We start from the raw sequence: 20,641 nt of genomic DNA, 5'->3' as shown, positions 1-20,641 counted from the left end.
TCCTTAACTGCCATTTTAATCTGATGATATCCGGAATAAGCATCCAAGAAACTTAAGCGCGCACAACCTGCCGTCGCGTCAATAATTTGATCAATATGGGGGAGGGCAAAAGGATCAGCCGGACACGCCTTATTTAAGTCCGTATAATCCACACACATCCGCCAAGTGCCGTTCTTCTTGAGCACGAGCACCGGGTTAGCCAACCACTCTGGGTGAAAGACTTCAAGAATAAACCCGGCCGCCAAGAGCCGGGCCACCTCTTCACCAATAGCTTTCCGCCGCTCCTCATTGAACCGCCGAAGGAACTGCCTGACCGGCTTAAATTTCGGATCAACATTGAGAGTGTGCTCAGCGAGTTCTCTAGGTACACCTGGCATGTCCGAAGGTTTCCATGCGAAGATGTCCCTATTCTCACGGATGAACTCGATGAGCGTGCTTTCCTATTTTGGATCCAGGTTGGCACTGATGCTAAAATGCTAAGATGAATCTCCTGGAATGAAATCAACGAGTTTAGTCTCATCAGCCGATTTAAATTTCATTGCCGGCTCATGCTCCGTAGTCGGCTTTTTCAGAGAGGTCATATCAGTGGGGTCAACATTGTCCTTGTAAAATTTCAACTCCTCTGTTGCGCAAACAGATTCTGCATAAGCTGCATCGCCTTCCTCACATTCCAAGGCCACCTTCCGGCTGCCGTGAACCGTAATGGTCCCATTATGACCCGGCATCTTGAGTTGTAAGTAAACATAACACGGCCGTGCCATGAATTTGGCGTAAGCCGGCCGCCCAAATATAGCGTGGTACGGACTTCTTATCTTGACCACCTCAAAGGTCAATTTTTCCACCCTGTAGTTGTTTTCATCTCCGAAGGCCACTTCCAACTCGATCTTGCCGACTGGATAAGCCGACTTACCAGGTACCACACCATGGAAGATAGTGTTTGACTGGCTGAGGTTCTTATCAACCAACCCCTTACGGCGAAAAGTCTCATAATAGAGGATGTTGATGCTGCTGCCTCCATCCATGAGCACCTTAGTGAACTTATATCCTCCCACCTGAGGAGCCACCACTAAGGCCAAGTGACCCGGATTGTCTACCCGGGGAGGGTGATCCTCTCTACTCCACACTATAGGCTGCTCAGACCACCGCAAGTAGCGTGGAACCGCCGGCTCAACAGCATTCACGGCCCTCTTATGAAGCTTCTGGTCTCGCTTACACAGACTGGTGGTGAATACATGGTATTGTCCACCGCTAAGCTGCTTGGGATTGGTCTGATAACCCCCTGCTGCTGTTGATGACCCTGGCCAGACTGCTGATTAAAGCCCCCTTGACCGTTCGGAGGATTGGAATTTGAGCCGCCGCCCGGGCCATGAAAACCGCCGGCGCCTGAGCCGCCGCCCGGGCCATTGTAATTCTTAAAGGCCTTCATGATTGCACAGTCCTTCCATAGATGAGTCGCTGGCTTCTCTCTAGAGCCATGCCTTGGACAAGGCTCATTCAACAGCTGCTCCAGCGTCGGGCCTGACCCGCCGCCTCGGGGAGGGGGCCTCCCCTTACATCGCTGGTTATTCCCTTGTGAGCTGGCGTTGGCCACAAACTCTACGCTGCCGTCGGCCTTGCGCTTGCCTCCTCCTTGGTTCCTCGGGTTATGCTGAGGACCCTTGCCATTGCCGTTCTTCTTTCCCTTCCCTGTCCTTTCATCATCTGAAGCGGGGTCCTTGGTACCATCAGAATCGGCGTACTTGACAAGAGCCGCCATCATTGTACCCATATCATTGCAGTCGCGCTTAAGCCGCCCGAGTTTCATCTTTAGGGGCACAAAACAACAATTCTGCTCCAACATTAAGACTGCAGAGCCGACGTCCATCTTATCCGAGGAATGTATTATCTCCTTAACCCGGCGAACCCAATGTGTCGTAGACTCACCCTCCTGCTGCTTGCAGTTAGTCAAATCCACAATTGGCATAGATTGCCTACAGGTATCCTTGAAGTTTTGGATGAACCGGGCTTTCAGCTCAGCCCAAGACCCAATGGAATTCGGTGGTAGCCCTTTCAACCAAGTGCGGGCAGTCCCATCTAACATCATGGTGAAATACTTAGCCATGGCCGCCTCACTGACCTCTAGCAGCTCCATAGCCATTTCATAACTCTCGATCCAGGCTGCGGGTTGTAAGTCTGCTGTGTAATTAGGCACCTTCCTAGGGCCTTTGAAGTCCTTGGGTAGACGCTCATTGCGGATAGCTGGCACTAAACAAGGGACACCCCCAGTCCTGGTAGGGATACCCACGTCGACGGAAGTCGTCGGATAAGCCGGGGGGGTCTGGTAAGCCGTCAATTGAGGCACCTGCTCCGCCTCTTGCCGCGCTCTGTCCTGGTATGCTGCGTGAAAGGCTCCGTTATGAACCGGGCCATGGCCAGGGGGCGGGTCATGGCGTCGGACGTTACTTGAGCCGGTCGCTGAGACCATGTGTCTGCTGTAACTCGGGCTCCGGCCTGGACGAGGGGTCGAGTGGATCCTGTCTCGGCTATAGGAATACGCCTCTTGTTGCGCCAGTGCTGTCTGAAGGAGTTCCCTGACCCGGCGGGTTTCAATAGCCGTCGGAGAGTCGCCGTCAACTGGGAGAGCCGCCTGCCGTGTCGCCGCGGCGACCATGTTCTCTAGCGGGTTATTATAATGACCCGGGGGTATTGGCACATACTGAGGTGGGGCAGGGGGCACCTGGGGAGGCCCCATCACTTGTGGCTGAATAGGGGTCCCAGACCCGGGCACTATGACCCCTGGCGGGTTACTAGACCCTGCACCTGGCGTGTTGAAGAGGTTTCGCGGATCGTAAACCGGAGGGAGTCGAGATTGGGCCTTTTGATGCCTCCTTCTCAGGACCTCATTGGACGCGTTTTGATCCATCGTGAGCCAGAAGGACTGCGCTTGAATCAACTGGGTTTGGGCGTCGAGAGCCGCCCTTTCCGCAGCCATCCTGATCCCCTCTGCTGCCAGATCCTCCTTAGCTTTCACTAGATCCAATTTTAACTGCGCCACCTCCGCATCATGCTGAGCTTGATCTGCCGGGTCAACCGTAGCGGTTAACAGAGCCGTCATCTTGTCCGTGAGATCCATTAGTACCTGAGCCGGAGAAGGCACCGGGTTTCCCGCTCCAGCAGCGGGGTTCTAAACAGGCTGCGCACCGGCCATAAAGACTCCAACCTGACTTGGCGGCTCAAACGAGTCCAGAATACTGTCACCATCGGAACAACCCATGAGCCTGCCATCTTGAAGTTGATACAACGAGTATGACTCATCGGTGGACGACTCGCTGTCAGAGCCGGCGGCCGCCTCATCACCAGATCCAGATTGATCAAAGGGCCCTCCATGGATACATCCCACAAAAGCGTGCCGTAAGGCAGGCCGGGCCCGGGCGGGTCGTGCACGCTGAGCCGTCTCGATGAGATCGGCGCAGAGGTCCGGCTCAGGGCCCGGCTCACCAATCTTGCCAATGAAAACATGAATTCCGCCGAAGGGGACCCGGTACCCGTACTCAATTGAGCCGGCGTCGGAGCCCCAGCTTGCATCGTCGATGTAGAGCTTGCCGCGACGACTCTTGGTCATCCGGCCCACAGCGTATCCCTCGAGCACTTCGAAGCTGCCCTTCAAGAACTCAAATCCACCGTGCGCTGGCCCCACGGTGGGCGCCAACTGTCGTGGAATTGTCACGGCAGATGTCCTCGAGCTAGGACTTAGTCGTGGAGCCATCGCAGCTAGGAAGCTTGAAGGGGTTAAGCGGGACGAGGAACACGAGGGTTTATACTGGTTCGACCCCTTACGGTGAAGGTAAAAGCCTACGTCCAGTTTGAGGTGGTATTGATCAGGGTTTCGATAACCAGGGAGCTGAACCGCTATGCCTGGCTCTCGATCAGATTGTTCCCGTCCTTAAACCGCTGCCGGGTCGTCCCTTTATATAGGGAGGCGGACGCCCTGCAGCTCTCAGAGTCCCGGCCGGCTCATAAGAGTGTCCGGCTCGGACTCTCAACTATTCTTGCCTTACACTACAAGTTCTACCATAATAATGATTGCAACTACGGGCCTTAAGCCATATCCGGGTCTTAAGCCCATCTTTGGCCCACCGTCTTCAAGCTTGGCGCCGGGCTTCTGGCAATGACCATACGAGTAACCCGGCCCCTCCTGGCAGGTGACTCTAAGGTCTATATCCTCAACAGGAGGCATGATATAGCAAGTGGTAGGTAGCGCAGCATGGCAAAAGAACGAACAACTAACAAAGCAAAGATAGAAGTGATTTCGAGGGTGTGGTCATCTTGCCTGCAAGGTTCTCAGAGTTGTCGAAAGCTTGATCCTCGTAAGCGTACTGAACAGGTTCCTCGTTCACGAACTCGTCTCCCGGCTCTACCCAAAACAAGAACACAAGCAATGGAACCACAATCAATCACGGGAAATGCACAAGCAACATGACGCAAAATATGAATGATATGCAAGATATGATATGCGATGCATATGCGTGCTCCGGAAGGAAAATGATGAACAAGGCAGTAACTTGGCAAACCAAGCATGCCACTGGAAAGGTGAGATGATTTCGGTCAAAATCGATATAAAGATCACCGGAAACGGATGCACAGTTTGCAAATGGCGAGCAAAACAAGAATGACACGAATCTGCGATTGACAGCATGATAGCACTTATAATGGAACAAGTAACAATGCTACATCACTTCAACATAGCAACAAAGCATATGGCAGTAATCTACAGGAGATGATTGACAAAAGATGAACACTGAGCTACGGCTAGATCACACGACAGCAGGTTCAAACAAGCATGGCAAAAGTGCAAAAGATAACAGGTTCACAGACTTGGAGAAATTACTGGACATGGCAGAAACAGCATCAGGTAGCAATGTTCAGAGCACGAAATCAACATGCTACGGGAAGTTAACATGGCAGAACAAGGCATTACAGTATTCTACTAAATGCATATGACAAAAGTACCTTACTGACCATAAGCCAAAAAGGAACAGAAGATATGATGGCAACCATGTAAACATAGCAAGTTTCGTTAACAGGTTTCAGACTTAGCGGAAAACAGAGCATGGCAGAAACAATAATAAGAAGGCATCTTGGTGAGCTTGATGCACTCACCACAAAGCAATGCATGACCAAACAAGCATACCTACAGCAATATGGCATGTTTATGAAGCTACCCAAGGCAAGAGCAAGTACATAGCATGAATGAAAACAACTACAACAAGCTTGGCAAAATTGAATAACATGTAAACAATCTGCCAGAAATGTTTTATAGCAAAAGTAGAGCAATATTGAGTCATGCTATGTCACTCCATAATTGGAAACAAGGGCAGGAATGGATCAATTACAACAATATCTACACAACATCCTTACTGAATATCCTTAAAATAAGCATGGATCTCTCTGTAGACACATGGATACATCGCAACAAAATAAAAGCAGACAAAGACTTAGAAAAACTACTCTCTGAAATCAGAAACATCACGATGCCTAGTTTGCATGCTTGTGCTAGTCACCACAGAGATCAAACAACTACATGGCATATACCTCTGTAAAGATGGCATGGCATACAACAAAACACATGTAGAGCTCATGCCCATAAGATGCACAGATTAAATGCAACAAAAATAACAAATCCACAAGTTCTGATAAGTAACAGCAGATAACAGCAACTAGCACTCTTGCACCTGAGATTTGGGCATCAAGATGGCCCCAAATAAACATGGTGCAATGGAACAAAATGAAGAGCATCATGAGGCAAACAATTTGATATATTACACGCGCGAAACGGAGCTATATGCAGAGAGTTGTGATGCGATGAACAGGTGCACGTATTGTAAAAATAAAAGACAGAAAATCGGGGGAGGCACAAAGTCAACCTCCCGTTTGACTGGATCCAGATCTGGCCGAGGGAGCTCGTCGCCGGCGACGGGAGAGGAGAAGGAGACGGCGGCCAGCGTCGGGGGAAGCTCGAGAGGAGGCCGGGGACGCGGGTCCGGCGAGGGGAGACGGCGGCGCGGGCGTCGGAGGGAGTGGAGGCCGCGGGCGGAGCGGCGGACGGCGGTGAGGTAGCCGGCGCGCGGACGCCGACGCGGCGGAGCGGCGAGGCGGCGGCGGAGGTGGCGGGGTGCGGCGGCGCCGGCGCGGGAGGGCGCGCGCGCGGGGACGGAGGGCGGCGGCGAGGCACGGGCCCGGCGGGCTCGCGATGGGCTTCGCGGCCGGCGCGGTGGAGGCGGCGGCGCTGGACACGTGGCGGCTTCGTACTGGTGCGAGCGCGGCGGCGGGTTCATCCGGCGGCGGCGGACACGTCCGGCCGCGGAGAGGGCGATTTTTAGGGTTTTATCTGCGAAAATGCTTCGGGAGGGGAGGTGTATATATAGGTAGAGGGAGCTAGGAGACTCCAAATGAGGTGCGGTTTTCGCCCACACGATCGTGATCGGACGACCTAGAGCATGGAAGAGACTTGGCGTAGTTTTGGGCTGTTTAGAGAGGGGTTTTTGCTGCACACACAAACGGACTTTGCGGTTACCCGGTTAACCGTTGGAGTACCAAACGACCTCCAAATGGAACGAAACTTGACCGGTGGTCTCCCGGTGGTATACCAAGGCCACTTGACAAGCCTCGGTCCATTTCGAGAACGCTCAACACCCGCACACGAAAAGAAACAAGAGGGGTGCGCCGGAGGAGGTGGGAGTGCCGGATTGCAAAACGGACAACGGGGAAATGCTCGGATGCATGAGACGAACACGTATGCAAATGCAATGCACATGATGACGTGATATGAGATGCATGACATGAACAAAAGGCAAAACGAAAGGCAAAACCCGACCACGAAGGGAATATCATAACACATAGCCGAAAATGGCAAGAGTTGGAGTTACAAATATGAAAAGTTACATCCGGGATGTTACAGCTTGCTTGACAAAACAACAGGTTGTCATCTGCAAACAAATAGTTGGTTAACCGACGGAACTGATTGAGCTACTTTTAAACCTGTAAGATGTGATGACTGATCACTAATTTTTAGAAGGCACGGAAGGCCCTCTACTACTAGCAAGAAAAGGTAGGGTGAAAGAGGATCTCCCTGATGAATCCTTCTTGAAGGTTTAAATTCTTTTGACATTGAAATAAACTGCAAAATATACCGAGCTTGTCGGGGATATACCCCGCGGTATGACCCAGCCGGACTTGGCGCTTCACCGTGACCCGCCGGAGGACTGGCGACTCACGGGTCTGGCGGCTCACTGTCAGACGACTCACGAGCCTGACGACTCACGGATGACCCCGACGGCGGGTCAGATAGAAGACTAGGCCCAAGGCCCAGAAGGCCGGCTCATGTTATGGTGGGCCGGCTTAAAAGGAAAGGGATGACGAATATTTCCTTTACGAGGAAGCAAGACCCGGACTTGTAATCAACTTGTAAGAGAAGATAGACTAGTCGTAGTCCTACTGGGACTCCACATGTAACCCGCCCCTCTAACTTATATAAGGAGGGGCAGGGCTCCCCAAGAGGGACAGGCAACAAGAAATAATCTCTAGGGCTAAACACCGAGAGCCGGAGCCGGCAACTTTCCCATGATCATAATGAGACCTAGCCTCAAACAGCATGTAGGGTTGTTACCGGATGATGTTTCCCGGGGCCCGAAGCTGTCTAAACCCTTGTCTTGTGCGTTGATCCGCCCTGCGTCTCTCATCCCAATCAACCCCTCTCAAGCTACTACATAGATGCGCTGGCCTCACGACTAAGTCCTCACGCTAAGGACATCTGCCGTGACAATTCCACGACAGTTGGCGCCCACCATGGGGCTTGCGCACGGTGGTGTTGAGTTCTTGGAGGGATCTCTTTTAGCGACGAGGAGTTCACAATTTTTTGGATGAAACAAGAGCCGGTGTGAAGAGGATCTACGCCATCAACGAGTAGTCGGATCAGCATGTACGAGATTGAGATTGTTTTAGGGTTGCATATTGTACGGCCGCCAGACGCGCCGTGGTGATCCGCAGAGTCCGAGACTGACTCAGAGTATTCCGTTGTTTAATTGCCATTCTCTACTGCGAGAGCCAGTGCACGTGAAGCAGATTACATCCATGGCAGGCAACGTACGCGGATTTGTTTCAAGTCCCAAGGATTGTCTGATTGATGGAAGTCGCAGCTGGTGCACGCGACCTCCGCGTCAAATCCTTCTGAAAGAAAAAGAAAAAGTAATATGCCAGGCCAGTACATCGCCACGTACATACACAAGCTCCCAGGAGAACTTATTTGTGGACTATTTTACGAATCTTTACTAAAGCAAACCTGTGCACAAGGAGGTGCTTTGTCAGTCAAACCTAGTGGTCAAAATCAACTGCCGTTGTTTACATCACAGCAAGCCGGCCGCAATTGACGTGAAGACAGATTACTGAACCAGTTATTATTGTACTAGTACGGGCTATACAAGGAACAGGCGTTTTGGTGCTTTCTGCTCATTGCATGTTCGATTGGGAGTCGAGAAACTAGCAATAATGTGACAGGGCTGAGGTGTGGAAGGCTCACGCATTGAGCATACACAAGGATGAACAGGATACGGAGTTGAGAAGGAAGAAGAAGAAAAAGACAAAGCAATCACGACCCGGAAAGGACGTGGAGGGAGGTTTGAATTCGGACTCTGCCGCTTGCGGCCGCGTCGGATCGCCCCGTCGCAGCGTTTCCGTTGATCGGCTATCGCTTCATCGACCTGTCACCCGCTGCCAAAGAGCCGCCGATCCTATGGCCGTCTGATCCGCCACCCCTGCCGACCATGGCTCTGGCTTTGTCGAGCCGCCCAGATTTTTCCTCGTCGGTGTCGACCTCGTGCAAACTAAGCCGTGTCCGCAGCCCTCACCTCAACAGTAATCTGTGGCTGCTCCCGCCTTGAGCCGCCCGGATTGGGCCCTGCTGTGACCCGCCTCGCCTGCGGTGAGCCGTCTCCGCCACCTCGAGCCACCTGCGAGCCAATTCGGATTCAAGTCAAGCTGAAAGCTGCAAATCAAGTAGCAGACCGTCGCCTTCGTAAAGCTACCTCTGCCACTGGAGAGCCTCCCCGCGTTGATCCGTAGCCGGAGAGCCGCCGTCACACGATGAGCCGCCGCCTGCCCCCGGGTCGACTCGCGTCCGTTTCAAGCTGTTCAAGTCGCCGCTTCCTCCGTCTCAAACGCGCTGCTGCTGCAGTTTCTGAGCCACCGCCATGGTGATGCCTCCGTTTCGCTGCTGTGTTGAGCCGCCTCTGCCGTGTTGAGCCGCCCGGGCTATATTGAGACGTCGGTCTGCCTGAGCCGCCTCTGCTGTGTTGAACGGATCATCCGTCATCCGAACAATCAGGTGATATCTATCCGTTTAAGTTTATCAGCATATATTGCTTTTTGTCAAAGAACAATTACTCCGGCTTGCGATGTTTTTGATGCAGGACAATTGTTCACTACATCAACACGACGTGGTTGACTCGCCCATCCGCGCGGCTTACCGCGCCTGCGATTGACTTGCCCGTTCGCGCCGGCTTACAACGCCGCGACCGACTCATCTGTCTGTACCGCCTCTGATGCTACGGTCGTCTTTACTGTCTGTCTCTCGCGGCTTGGTCTACATCGACACACCAGGACTGCACCTGTCTGCATGAGCGGATTATTGAATATGAGCAAGTCACTGCTTGGGAAGCCCGGTTTTTCTTCCAACAGCTTGGAGGAAAATTGTCATGTGTTATCAGCCGCCATCGGCATTGGACAGCTCAATGGGCATGCGCACAAGTCGCCGCCACTACAGTTTGCTTAACTTCAAAACATCCAGTTGGAAGGAACCATTGGTCGAGTTGCTGACACGGCTCATACGGGATCATTTATAACCCGCCACAGTCACCTCAACCTTCTGTGGATTCACATCGCGCTATCAACATCAATGATGTACACCTTATGCTATGGTCAATATGGAGAATCTCAAGGCCAACTCCTCGAGTCGTCTTGAGACTCGGGGGCTACAATGATATGACTTGGCAGCATTGGTCGGTTTCAATGCATTCAAGAACTCCGGGTCATTGGAGGAAAAAATAACCCAGTCCCGGAGGCTACCGCCATGTTGGTGAAAAAATTTAAAGGTCGTCAGAAAATTTCCGGCTTAAAAAGAAGGATTCCGGTTTAGATCCGGCTCAAGAGACTTGACATCTCCCACAAAGCACTGAAGCTCTTAATATCCGGTTTAAAATCCGGTTCAAGGTAAATTTGTCTATCGCAAAACTTTGAAACTCTTAATATCTGGTTTAAGAACTTCCGGTTCAAAAAGAATTTATCTCTTGCAAAGTTTGAGTTCTCAGGGAAAATTAAAGGGACCAAAGAGTCTGTTACAAAGCACAACTCAAACATAGGTACCCTACTTTAAGGACCATTGGGAGTTGATCGTATTCGAATTTAGCTTAACCCTTTTGGTGTGACCCTGATCGTATTCGAATCAGAGTCGTTAAATATTCTCATGATCACTAGGGGGCTTCCTGTTCAAACATAGGTCGTATTCAAACCAAAGAGAACATAGATGTCGGTACCCTTTTGATTGGCACACTGCCGAGCTCACTAGGGGGCTTCTTGATCGTATTCGAATCATAGCTCAACCCCTCTTGGGAACCGACGTGGATCGTATTCGAATCAGCGTCGTTAAACAACTCTCAAGGTCATTTGGGGGCTTCCTATTCAAACATAGGTCGTATTCGAACCAAAGAGAACATAGCTGTCGGTACCCTCTTGATCGGCAACACCAAAGCCACTGGGGGCTATATGATCGTATTCGAATTTAGCCTAACCCCTTTGGAACGGTTTTCTGATCGTATTCGAATCAGAAGCCTCAAGATTTTTTGAAGTTTCTTTTTGCAAATAATTTTTGGGATTTTATTTGAAGCTCTTTTGAACACATCTAAAGTGTATATGAGTGGTTTCTATTTAAACCCGGCTTGATTTTCGATGATAAGTCGCCGGCTTATGACAATCATCATCTATGTGGAAGCGTTGGCTTCTAAGGATTGGGTTATCACACTTACTGCACAGGTATCATAAGCCGGCAGTACAGTTCAATATCACAGGTATGATATTGTTTATACATAATTATGTTTAAACTAGACCTGGCTATGGACTTTAAGCCGCCGGTATGTTTTGAATTGCGCCATTGGAATCATGCGCGTATCAAAGATTGGGTTATCACCCTTATTGTGCAGGTCATATAAACCGACAAATGCAAATTCAATATCACAAGTATGATATTATTGTTATGATTCATAAAAGGCTTATCTGTGACTCCTTTTTTACACATCAGTGGTCATATGTAAGATATTATGACCCGCCCTGCGGTAAACCGCCAAGGTTTCTTGTGATCTACTTGTGTGCAGGATAAGACTACATTTGGGTAGTTACCCGCCCTGGCTTTTGACATTAAGTCGCCAGGGCTTATGTTGTTTAAACTCTGTGCAGGATTTGCAGAACTATGACTTATATAAATGTTTAAGTCCAAGCCCATCATCGAAAGATTGACATTGGTGTCTCAAAAGGGTTATCAATTCTTGATTTTCTCAAAGGCTATAAATAGCCGGGTTATAAAAATTCCGGCTTACAATGGAGGCGTAATAAATCGCCATCGGCCAAGAGTCGCCGGGTATTTAAACTCCGGATTTACTTGTCAACAGATAAGGTATTTTAAATCTTTAAATAGCCAAACTTGGCTGGGTTTTATTATGATTTGAATGATTGAGGTTTTCAAACCGGGTTAGTCAAATCTTTAATAGCCAACATGGCTGGATTTTTATTATGGTTATCAGAAACTAATATTATGATTGAGGTTTTCAAAGTCGCTTCAGCGCAATGGCTATTATTTTATCAATGGATATGATTTATTCTACAACGGAAGGAATAGTCCCGAGTCGCTGCAGGCTTACAACCTGGCACTTGGGGGCTACATTATTCAAGTTGAGATTACATAAAATATGCAAGTCCCATGTCACTGTCAGCATGCACCATGGCACTTGGGGGCTAATGCAAAGTCATATTTTGCTCACCTCATTGAAGACCCGACTCATCACATCGTAATGAGCCGGCCCTTGGGGGCTATAGGTAATATGGATATAAGGGAGAAATATCTTCAAATTCTCTGCAAAAATCATAAACCGGCGTCGGCGACAATTATGACTTGGCATCATCTATTTATAACCCGGCAATTTTGGTACTCATAAACTAGCAAGTTTTATATCTTTAAGCCGGCTGAATATAAGTTGAATATTTGAAGACCATTTTTGTCAAGTCAGAGCATTGAAAGCCGATTCAAGTGGATTATCTCTTACAATATTTCTCAACAAGAGACCAATGTCAACAAATTGACTCTGAAGCTGGCTTGTTGACCCGGATTTTCAAAGGAAGTACCTGGATTTTTTGCATTGGCAAAATTTGAACATATCTGCTAAAGAGATTTGCTATGAGATTATGGATACATATCAAGAAGGAAGATGACAAGGACTTAAGGATGATCAAGTGTCGGCTTACAAAGAATATTTAACCCGGAACACAACCTGTCAAATTTGTTCTTGTGTTTATATCGCAGATTAGTTTAACATGGATAAATCCAAATTAAACTGGGGGGTAATGTCGGGGATATACCCCGCGGTATGACCTGGCCGGACTTGGCGCTTCACCGTGACACGCCGGAGAACTGGCGACTCACGGGTCTGGCGGCTCACTGTCAGACGACTCACGAGCCTGACGACTCACGGATGACCCCGACGGCGGGTCAGATAGAAGACTAGGCCCAAGGCCCAGAAGGCCGGCTCATGTTATGGTGGGCCGGCTTAAAAGCAAAGGGATGACGAATATTTCCTTTACGAGGAAGCAAGACCCGGATTTGTAATCAACTTGTAAGAGAAGATAGACTAGTCGTAGTCCTACTGGGACTCCACATGTAACCCGCCCCTCTAACTTATATAAGGAGGGGCAGGGCTCCCCAAGAGGGACAGGAAACAAGAAATAATCTCTAGGGCTAAACACCGAGAGCCGGAGCCGGCAACTTTCCCATGATCATAATGAGACCTAGCCTCAAACAGCATGTAGGGTTGTTACCGGATGATGTTTCCCGGGGCCCGAAGCTGTCTAAACCCTTGTCTTGTGCGTTGATCCGCCCTGTGTCTCTCATCCCAATCAACCCCTCTCAAGCTACTACATAGATGCGCTGGCCTCACAACTAAGTCGTCACGCTAAGGACATCTGCCGTGACAATTCCACGACAGAGCTGACCATGCCCATCACCATAGAAATCCACTAGGGGTAAAGCCCTACTTTTCCATGACATCTTGAAGGTACGACTACTCAACACCATCGTAGGCTTTCATTATGTCCAAACTCAGAGTGCAAAATCGATGTTTCTTTGCTTTATTTATCTTCATAAAATGCAGACACTCATAAGCAGAATAATATTGTCGGTGATCAATCGGTCATGAACAAATGCAGACTACAACGAACGCCACGAGCAGCAGCAGTGAGGAACCCTGCTAAGTGGGCTGGCCCGCTAGTCGTCGCCTCCTCGATTGTGCGCCACACGTCCTCTGTGGCCACCACCACGTCTTTTGCAACAACGTGGTACCTTATTCCCATCTCTGTCAATCCTTTCGTCCCCAATCAGCACCACAAGAGACGCTCGCCACACACCAGTGCTCGCCGCCGGCCTGCTCCAGCAGCCGTCGTTCACCGGCGAGTCTGGCCTTCGCCGCCTCACTTGTCGTGGCTGAGCAGTCGGCTACTCCGCCGTTCCCCTGCATCTAGATCGGGCGAGCACCGCCCGACGTCGGTGACTGAGATCTGCAAGGCCCGGTCGTCGTTCCAGCGGTGCGTGGCGCAACGCACGGCCTCTCCTTCGCCGCCATCAGTGTCGGGGAGCCCTTCCTGCTGGATCCGTCCTAGCCTTGCGCGTCATGTTTTCGAAACAAAGATCTTGTTGCAATAGTCATTGTTGTTTCTGAAACAAGACTCTTGTTGCAAAGATTTTTTAAAAAGATTCGCTGGCTGACGCGTAGCACGCCGGTGTCTTGAACGGGTGGGCCTGGTATTGGACAGCGGACTTCACTGAACATTATCCGTGCAGAAGAATAAACAACTTGGGCCGGGCCGGCACAGCAAATCACGTAAGAAAAACGTGCAGCGGGCGGCCCGCCCCGACCGCGCGCCCGTGGCCGTGGAATCCAGCGGCAGCGGCAGAGGCAGAGAGATGGCCGCGCAGTGAGCGTGGGACACGGCGGCACGACAGCACGAGGAGGCGGGGATGATAAAAAATGCAGTGTCCTCGCTGATGGTGCGCTTCCTCCACCTGCCCCGCGCCGCCCCCACCCTCACCTACCGCCCCCTCCTCCCGCTCCCTCCCCCGCGCCTGCGAGTGGCCGCGTCGGCCTCGGCACCCCTCGCCGCCATGTCGACGGCGGCGCAGCAGGCGGTCGCTGACCAGAAGCGCGCGGTGCGGTCCGACGTGCGCAGGGCGCTCAAGGCCCTCTCCCTCGATCAGCGCACCAGCGAAGGTCCCTACTCCCCGCCTGGCTGGGAACAGTGTTGCCCACAAGCTGCTTGTCGATTTGCCTACTGATCTTTCGTCTGCTGCAATTCGCGAATCTAGTGAGCGTGTGGTGTTAGTGCGGGACAGAAAAGAGTGGTGAAATTTTTAACAAGCAACAGGTCAATTTCTCGAGTAGTACGTACTTAGCATTAAAGCGTGTGCCTAGGGGTATGTTGATCTGATGACAAGTGTTCGGGCTAGTAAGTAAAAGGCTCTAGTGGCATTGGAGTACATATCATGATGCCGAGAGAAACAAAGATTAGTCTACTTACCTTTGCACTTCTATCACCATGACAAAGCGGATTTATGCTGTGCTAATTATCTTTTTAATCTTTGGAGACCTCAAGTGAAATGAGGGCTAGTGTAGTATGCTTCTGTGTTTTAACATAATTAGTTCTCTTTAAGTTACTTTTGTTGATCTATTTATTAACAAGTACAAAAACTCTTGTTTTTCCAGATCTGGCTATTCAAAACAATATTTTGAACTCTTCTTGGTTCAAAGCAAGCAAACGGTTGTGTGCCTATATAAGCTGTGCGCAATTGCGAGAAGTTGATACATCAAAAATAATAGCAGAAGTTCTATCCTTGGATCCTGGTGAGTCAACTGGGCCCTATATACAAATATGCTCTGTGTTATTTCCTCTGTCTGACGACTTTCTTGGTTCTAAGAACATGATGGACAAGCAAAGGATATCTATGTTCCTCGAGTGGAAGATAAAAACCGCAATATGCGCATGTTCAAAATCACGACCATGGATGATTTAGTTAAAAATTCAATGAACATTCTGGAGCCATCACCATTGGATGCTAGTGGGAATGCTCGTGAAGATGGTATGAAGTTTATTTCCATGTGGAAACTTTCCCCTATTTTATTTATTAAGCTATTTCATCTGTAACGGCAGTTGATTTATGTGTTAACAACTGAGCCACTTTTAATCCTTACAGTGTTGTCAGCCTCATCCCCTGTTGATCTTTTTGTGTTGCCTGGTAAGCTCTTCATCCTTTGCTACATTCATTTCTTTCATTTATCTTTCTTGAGGTCGCTCATGCTTGACATTAGAATTTCAATTGGATCGTATTTGTTATTCATGCAGGACAAGCTTTTGACAGAACTGGTCGAAGACTAGGACGTGGTGGAGGGTAGGACTACATGTTACCCTATCATGATATTAACAATAATGCCTTGTATTGAAGTTGACAATGTACATCTATCGCAAGAAAAAAAAGGTTCTCGATGTGCAGTGACATCTTTATCCAACGCCCGACTATGAAATTATTCCATTTCAAACTTGCAGTGCCAGCTAAAAACGGATTCATGCAGTCTGCTCTGAAACAAATAATATCATGATTTAGAAGCACTAAATGTCATTACTATATTTTGTTTCACAGGCATATTTTCCATAATGCAGTTCAATAATGCTGAGATTTCAATGCCTTCCGATTTCTGGTGTCAGAGGGGCCTGTTTGTTGGAATGACAGTTACCACTTACCACATAGGAAATCATATGTATGTTTTAGATGCAGAAACTCCTCGCTAGGGTGATCCACACACATAAAAGCTCTTGGTCTAGCAAACAAATCAATGCTTATCAATCAGTAGACCATCTGAAATCTATAAGCTTGTGGTTTTCGCCCAGGCTGTGGTGTGTGGATTTAGAACTAATGCACATCAATATGAATCTTGTAGAAAATTCGGATTAATGGGATTGGATATTTGACCTTACTTCCTGTTTTAGTTAAGAGTAAAACTCTATGTGCAAACCTTACTTAGCATCGATCTTTTCTTTGTGTATTCTCTAGCTCTGTACAACTCCATCATGCATACTTCTGTTTATTTGTTGGGTGCTTCATATATTATTTATGCTGAGTTTCACTTGATTTCTTCATTGAATTTTTTCCCTTTATCTAAATTTATTTTGCATGTTTGCCCAATTTTACAGTTACTATGACACTTTCTTGATGAGATACCAAGAACTTGCTAAAGAGAAAGGGTGGAGTCAGCCTCTTCTAGGTATGGCATGCATATTTTCAGAAGTTTAGTTTTACTTTATTTACTTTTCACGCACAACTTTGCAGGAAGTTGTGGCATTTTAGTTTATTATATTATATTTGTGTAAAATATACTTTTGTTTGCGCTAGATTTTGCCTTGGGGCCATTTTAGTTCCTCTGCCTCGAAAATAAAATCAAATTAAATGTTGAGTAGACTCTGTGGGGGTAGGAGTAGGGCAAAGTGGACAATTTAGAAAATGAGACCATAGAATAGATAGAGGTATTGGGACCGTTGTTAGTTTCTCAAAGCTAACATGTTTCACAAACAACGTCACTTATTTCCGAACGGAGAGAGTATGTTGTATTTAATACATTACCATACTGAAACGGATTTAGGAATTATATTCCAGTACCATCTACGCTAAGCTACTTAAAACCCAACGGGCGATCTCTTACCATCTACTGAAACCTTTTGCTTTACATCCTATAATCATCTACTAAAACCCTTAAATTTTACTTTCATGGTCCAATTCATATGTTGGAGTTGCGAGTCGTTAATTTGATACTCATTTGTGTAGGACTGACAGGCAAATATCTCAGCTTGAATTATAATACTTCTTAGATCAAGTTCGTAAAAGGTTAATTTGAGTAGTCATATTTTTGGTCTGGGATGGGTTGTGCCTCTCTTATTAACTTCAAAATGCCCATAGGAACGGGTTTGGGATCCATAAGAGACATCGAGGGAGCACACATCAGTGAGATACCATTGAATTGTATTCGGAAAATGTTTCCAGTGATTATGACACATGACTCATGTATTATTGATCAAGTTGATGGTCAAGTAATCACTAAATACGAGGGCGCCATGTAAATTGCGACGGAGGGAGTCAGTTCTCAAGGGTTCTAGGCACCACAAATTCTGTTAGGTTGAATATTCGTTCCTACAATAGTAGGTGCCACTCTGCAAATACTGCACATATATGGTTATACTTCCGTCATAGCAATGCAAATTAGATCTCAGTTTGGATTGAAAATTTTGGCTTATCTTAATATGTTTCTTAGTCCAGTGCTTTTGCTCAGTGAGCCACATATGGTGGTTGCGTAGCGGTTGTGCTATTTCGGTGCGGACTAATACAGCTGACACACATTTGAAGCGTGTTTGAATGAGTGGCAGTTCTCGTATCTCCCTGTTTTAAGCCACAATTCAGCTGATGTAGCAAGTGGTGTTTTTTTTGTATGTGTGCCAACTAGAAGTTTCATACTCACCTTAATTTAACATAACCTTTTTCATTACATATTTCCGTGAACTATGTCTAGCAAAATGAGAACATATCTGTTGTTCTGCATTGCATAGTTATATTTGATGGTGAGGTCTATCTGTCATTCTCTTTACTAATGATTCATGCTAATGGTTTGCTTATTTTTGAAGTTGCACTTTCGTACTCGGTGCAAATTTTGGAGGAAGGCATCATCCCGGTTAACTCAACAGATGTTCCTATTGATGCTCTGGTCACATCCTCTGGCATCATTCCAATCAGTCCTGCCGCATCGGAGAGGGTGTAAATGAAGCTGATTATTTTCCGCTTTGGCCGTGAGTTCCTGACAGCGGACACCCTTTCCTGAACTCCGATTACCAGAGCTGGGAATTGTGTGTTTTGCTCGTGATTTTGTGTTTCTTTGTCGACCGAGTGAATTCCAGTTGGACAGTAGCATCTGTACTCAAAACAAGAGCAAAGTTTAGCTGCCATTGTAATGACGCCTTTGATCAAACAATTGACAGCTCGGTACAATATTCTGAAATTGTGTGATTGTTTCATATATGTAACATTTTGCATCGTTGGTGTGTTACATTTTACAGTCTCAGGTACCATTGCTCTAAAAAAAATCACTATGCCTCGTGTCGGGTTTCACCTGTAAATTTACTGGTGCCTCGTGTGTGCTATGTTTGTATACGAACTCACCACCTAGCAAACCGGCGTGGACTCAACTGAGCAGAAACTGAGTACAGCATGGCGTGCAAGCCAAACTTTATTTTTACACGTTGCATGCCTACTACAACTAATCCGGTTCAAACACAGCCAGTCAACACAAACTTTGCTTTTGCAAGACTGGACATGACAAGGACCCGAAATACAAACCTAATCAAGTTATTTCTAACATGAGAATAGATTGGGTTCTCATGCAGTTTACATGTTTCCATAGCATGCTGTTTCCATGTTTTCCTCATGGTTTTTGTACTGAATTCGGTGCTGACCAAATTTGCTGAAGTTCTAATGACTGTTCCACTCACTAGGGTTTAGGCTTTTAGGTCAAACTGAGAACACTTTTCAAGAGACTCACGCCAAGTAATGTCAATATCGACGATGCACAAAATATGTACTCTTTTGGAATTACATTATTTAAGTTCAAAATAGGCAACTATACATCTGATGTTATTAGTCTCATTTTCTATAGAAACATCAACAACACAGTTTAACAAAGACAAGAATGTCTCTGTTTTTAAGACAGAGGAATTCACAACTTCATTGATTTGTATAGTATATGATGGTTACAGCTCCTCACATCGAGGGTGGCCCTAAGCCAGAAATGCTTAATGGATCCATTGCCTCGCAACAAAAATGCCACTGATTGATCCTATTACAGAATTCCCGGCCATGACATCCATGATCAGGGAGGGATGGTGATCATGGGTTTGAGCACCTAAAGCTCTAGCAAGAACTAGAAAAATCTCAGCATGAACCGATCAGGGCTTGGGCCTTGAGCACATTCTCTAGAGTCATGGAAGGGTCGTTGAAGTAGACGGTCTGCACCATCTTGTCCCTCTCTTGGCGAGCCTCCTCCCGCTGCCGCCGGACTAGGACTTGGCGAGCCGCCGCAATGGCCGCGCGAAACGCATTGTCCGCTTCAAAGGGGTCCTTTGGTTTCGACGGCGGCACCGGGTGAGCTAGCTGCGGGATGCTTGCCGGTGCGGTCGCTTGGACCCGCTCGCCGGACTCCTGCTGCTTCTTGGTCACGCCGTGCGGTCCGGGGCGGACGACGCTTTCGCCGCTGCTGAACTTGATGGCTTCACTGGGGCCCGACGCCTGCACCGCCGGCCTGGTCCTGGTGCATGAAGTTCCCTGGCCGGCCTTCTGCTTGTTGATCACGTTGTCTGCGACTGCGACGGCGCGGGCTCGGACCTGGGTCGATGCCTCTGTGGGGCGCGGCGCCTGCACCGCCGCCATGTTCCCTCCGATGCAAGAGGTGCGCTTGTCGGCGTTCTGCTTCGTAATCACGACTTGGGAGTTGCCGCCGGCGATGACCTGGGTCTGCTCCTCCTTGGGGCGCGACGCACGCACGTACGGCCTGATCCTGGCGCAGGAAAGTTGCGGGACGGCAGAAGCGGCCGCCTGCTTCTTGCTTGCGCGGAAGTCGTGGTCACCACCGTCGCGGCGACGCTTGCCGGGCGGCGACGCCGGATGCCCCGCCCCCGCATCATGGAGGCGTAGCCGCTTGCCATCCATGACCGCCTCCACTGGCATCAAGAGTTGAAGCGGACGCGATCCGAACACGACGGTGCCGGCGCGTGGCAGACGGACGAGCCGACGCCGCTGGAGTCGCGCGGGCACAGAGGAAACGCGGAGTCACCAGAGCTCGTCTAGGGCTTGAGGGGGAAGGAGGTCAGGCTTGAGAAGAGAAGGCTGCAGAATCGATCGCCGTGAATTGACTTATAGCTCGGCACCGCTGCATGGTTGGCTCCGTTTCATGTTCAGGCCAGGACCCGGGGAGGAGTCGGAACCGCGTGCGTCGGGAGAAGAAACACTTGCGCGCCACGGTTTGCAAAACCATCCATCATTCAAATTCGGGAAGTAATCGGAGGCTCAATGCAGCAAGGGTGTCCGAGAGCACCGCGGCGCGTCCGTTCCACGCCGTGGGTGTTCAGTCTGCGTCCTCTCTCGCTCCGATCCATATTGGGTTTCAAATAAAATTGAGAGTGCCTAGAACTAATTTAGATGGGATATAATTTGGTCTCATTCATCTTGAAAACAAAAACAGATATAACCCACGTCAGCACACAC

At 48.8% G+C, this 20,641-nt stretch overlaps 1 protein-coding gene across 1 annotated transcript; it reads left to right on the top strand.

Moving 5' to 3' along the window:
* The first annotated feature begins 14,212 nt into the window (after window positions 1-14,212).
* LOC109736636 (5-formyltetrahydrofolate cyclo-ligase, mitochondrial) lies at window positions 14,213-18,431 on the top strand. Its single transcript, XM_020295849.3, has 7 exons — window positions 14,213-14,558; window positions 15,051-15,188; window positions 15,263-15,424; window positions 15,539-15,580; window positions 15,688-15,733; window positions 16,534-16,604; window positions 18,013-18,431. The coding sequence occupies exons 1-7, from the start codon at window positions 14,309-14,311 to the stop codon at window positions 18,144-18,146; spliced, it is 843 nt and encodes a 280-aa protein (XP_020151438.1). The 5' UTR covers window positions 14,213-14,308; the 3' UTR covers window positions 18,147-18,431.
* Window positions 18,432-20,641: the final 2,210 nt, after the last annotated feature.

Source organism: Aegilops tauschii, chromosome 2 (assembly GCF_002575655.3).
Source record: "Aegilops tauschii subsp. strangulata cultivar AL8/78 chromosome 2, Aet v6.0, whole genome shotgun sequence".
In the NCBI taxonomy this organism is placed as follows: domain Eukaryota; kingdom Viridiplantae; phylum Streptophyta; class Magnoliopsida; order Poales; family Poaceae; genus Aegilops; species Aegilops tauschii.
The sequence above is the reverse complement of the archived record's forward strand: the minus strand, read 5'-3'. Positions and strand labels throughout refer to the sequence as shown.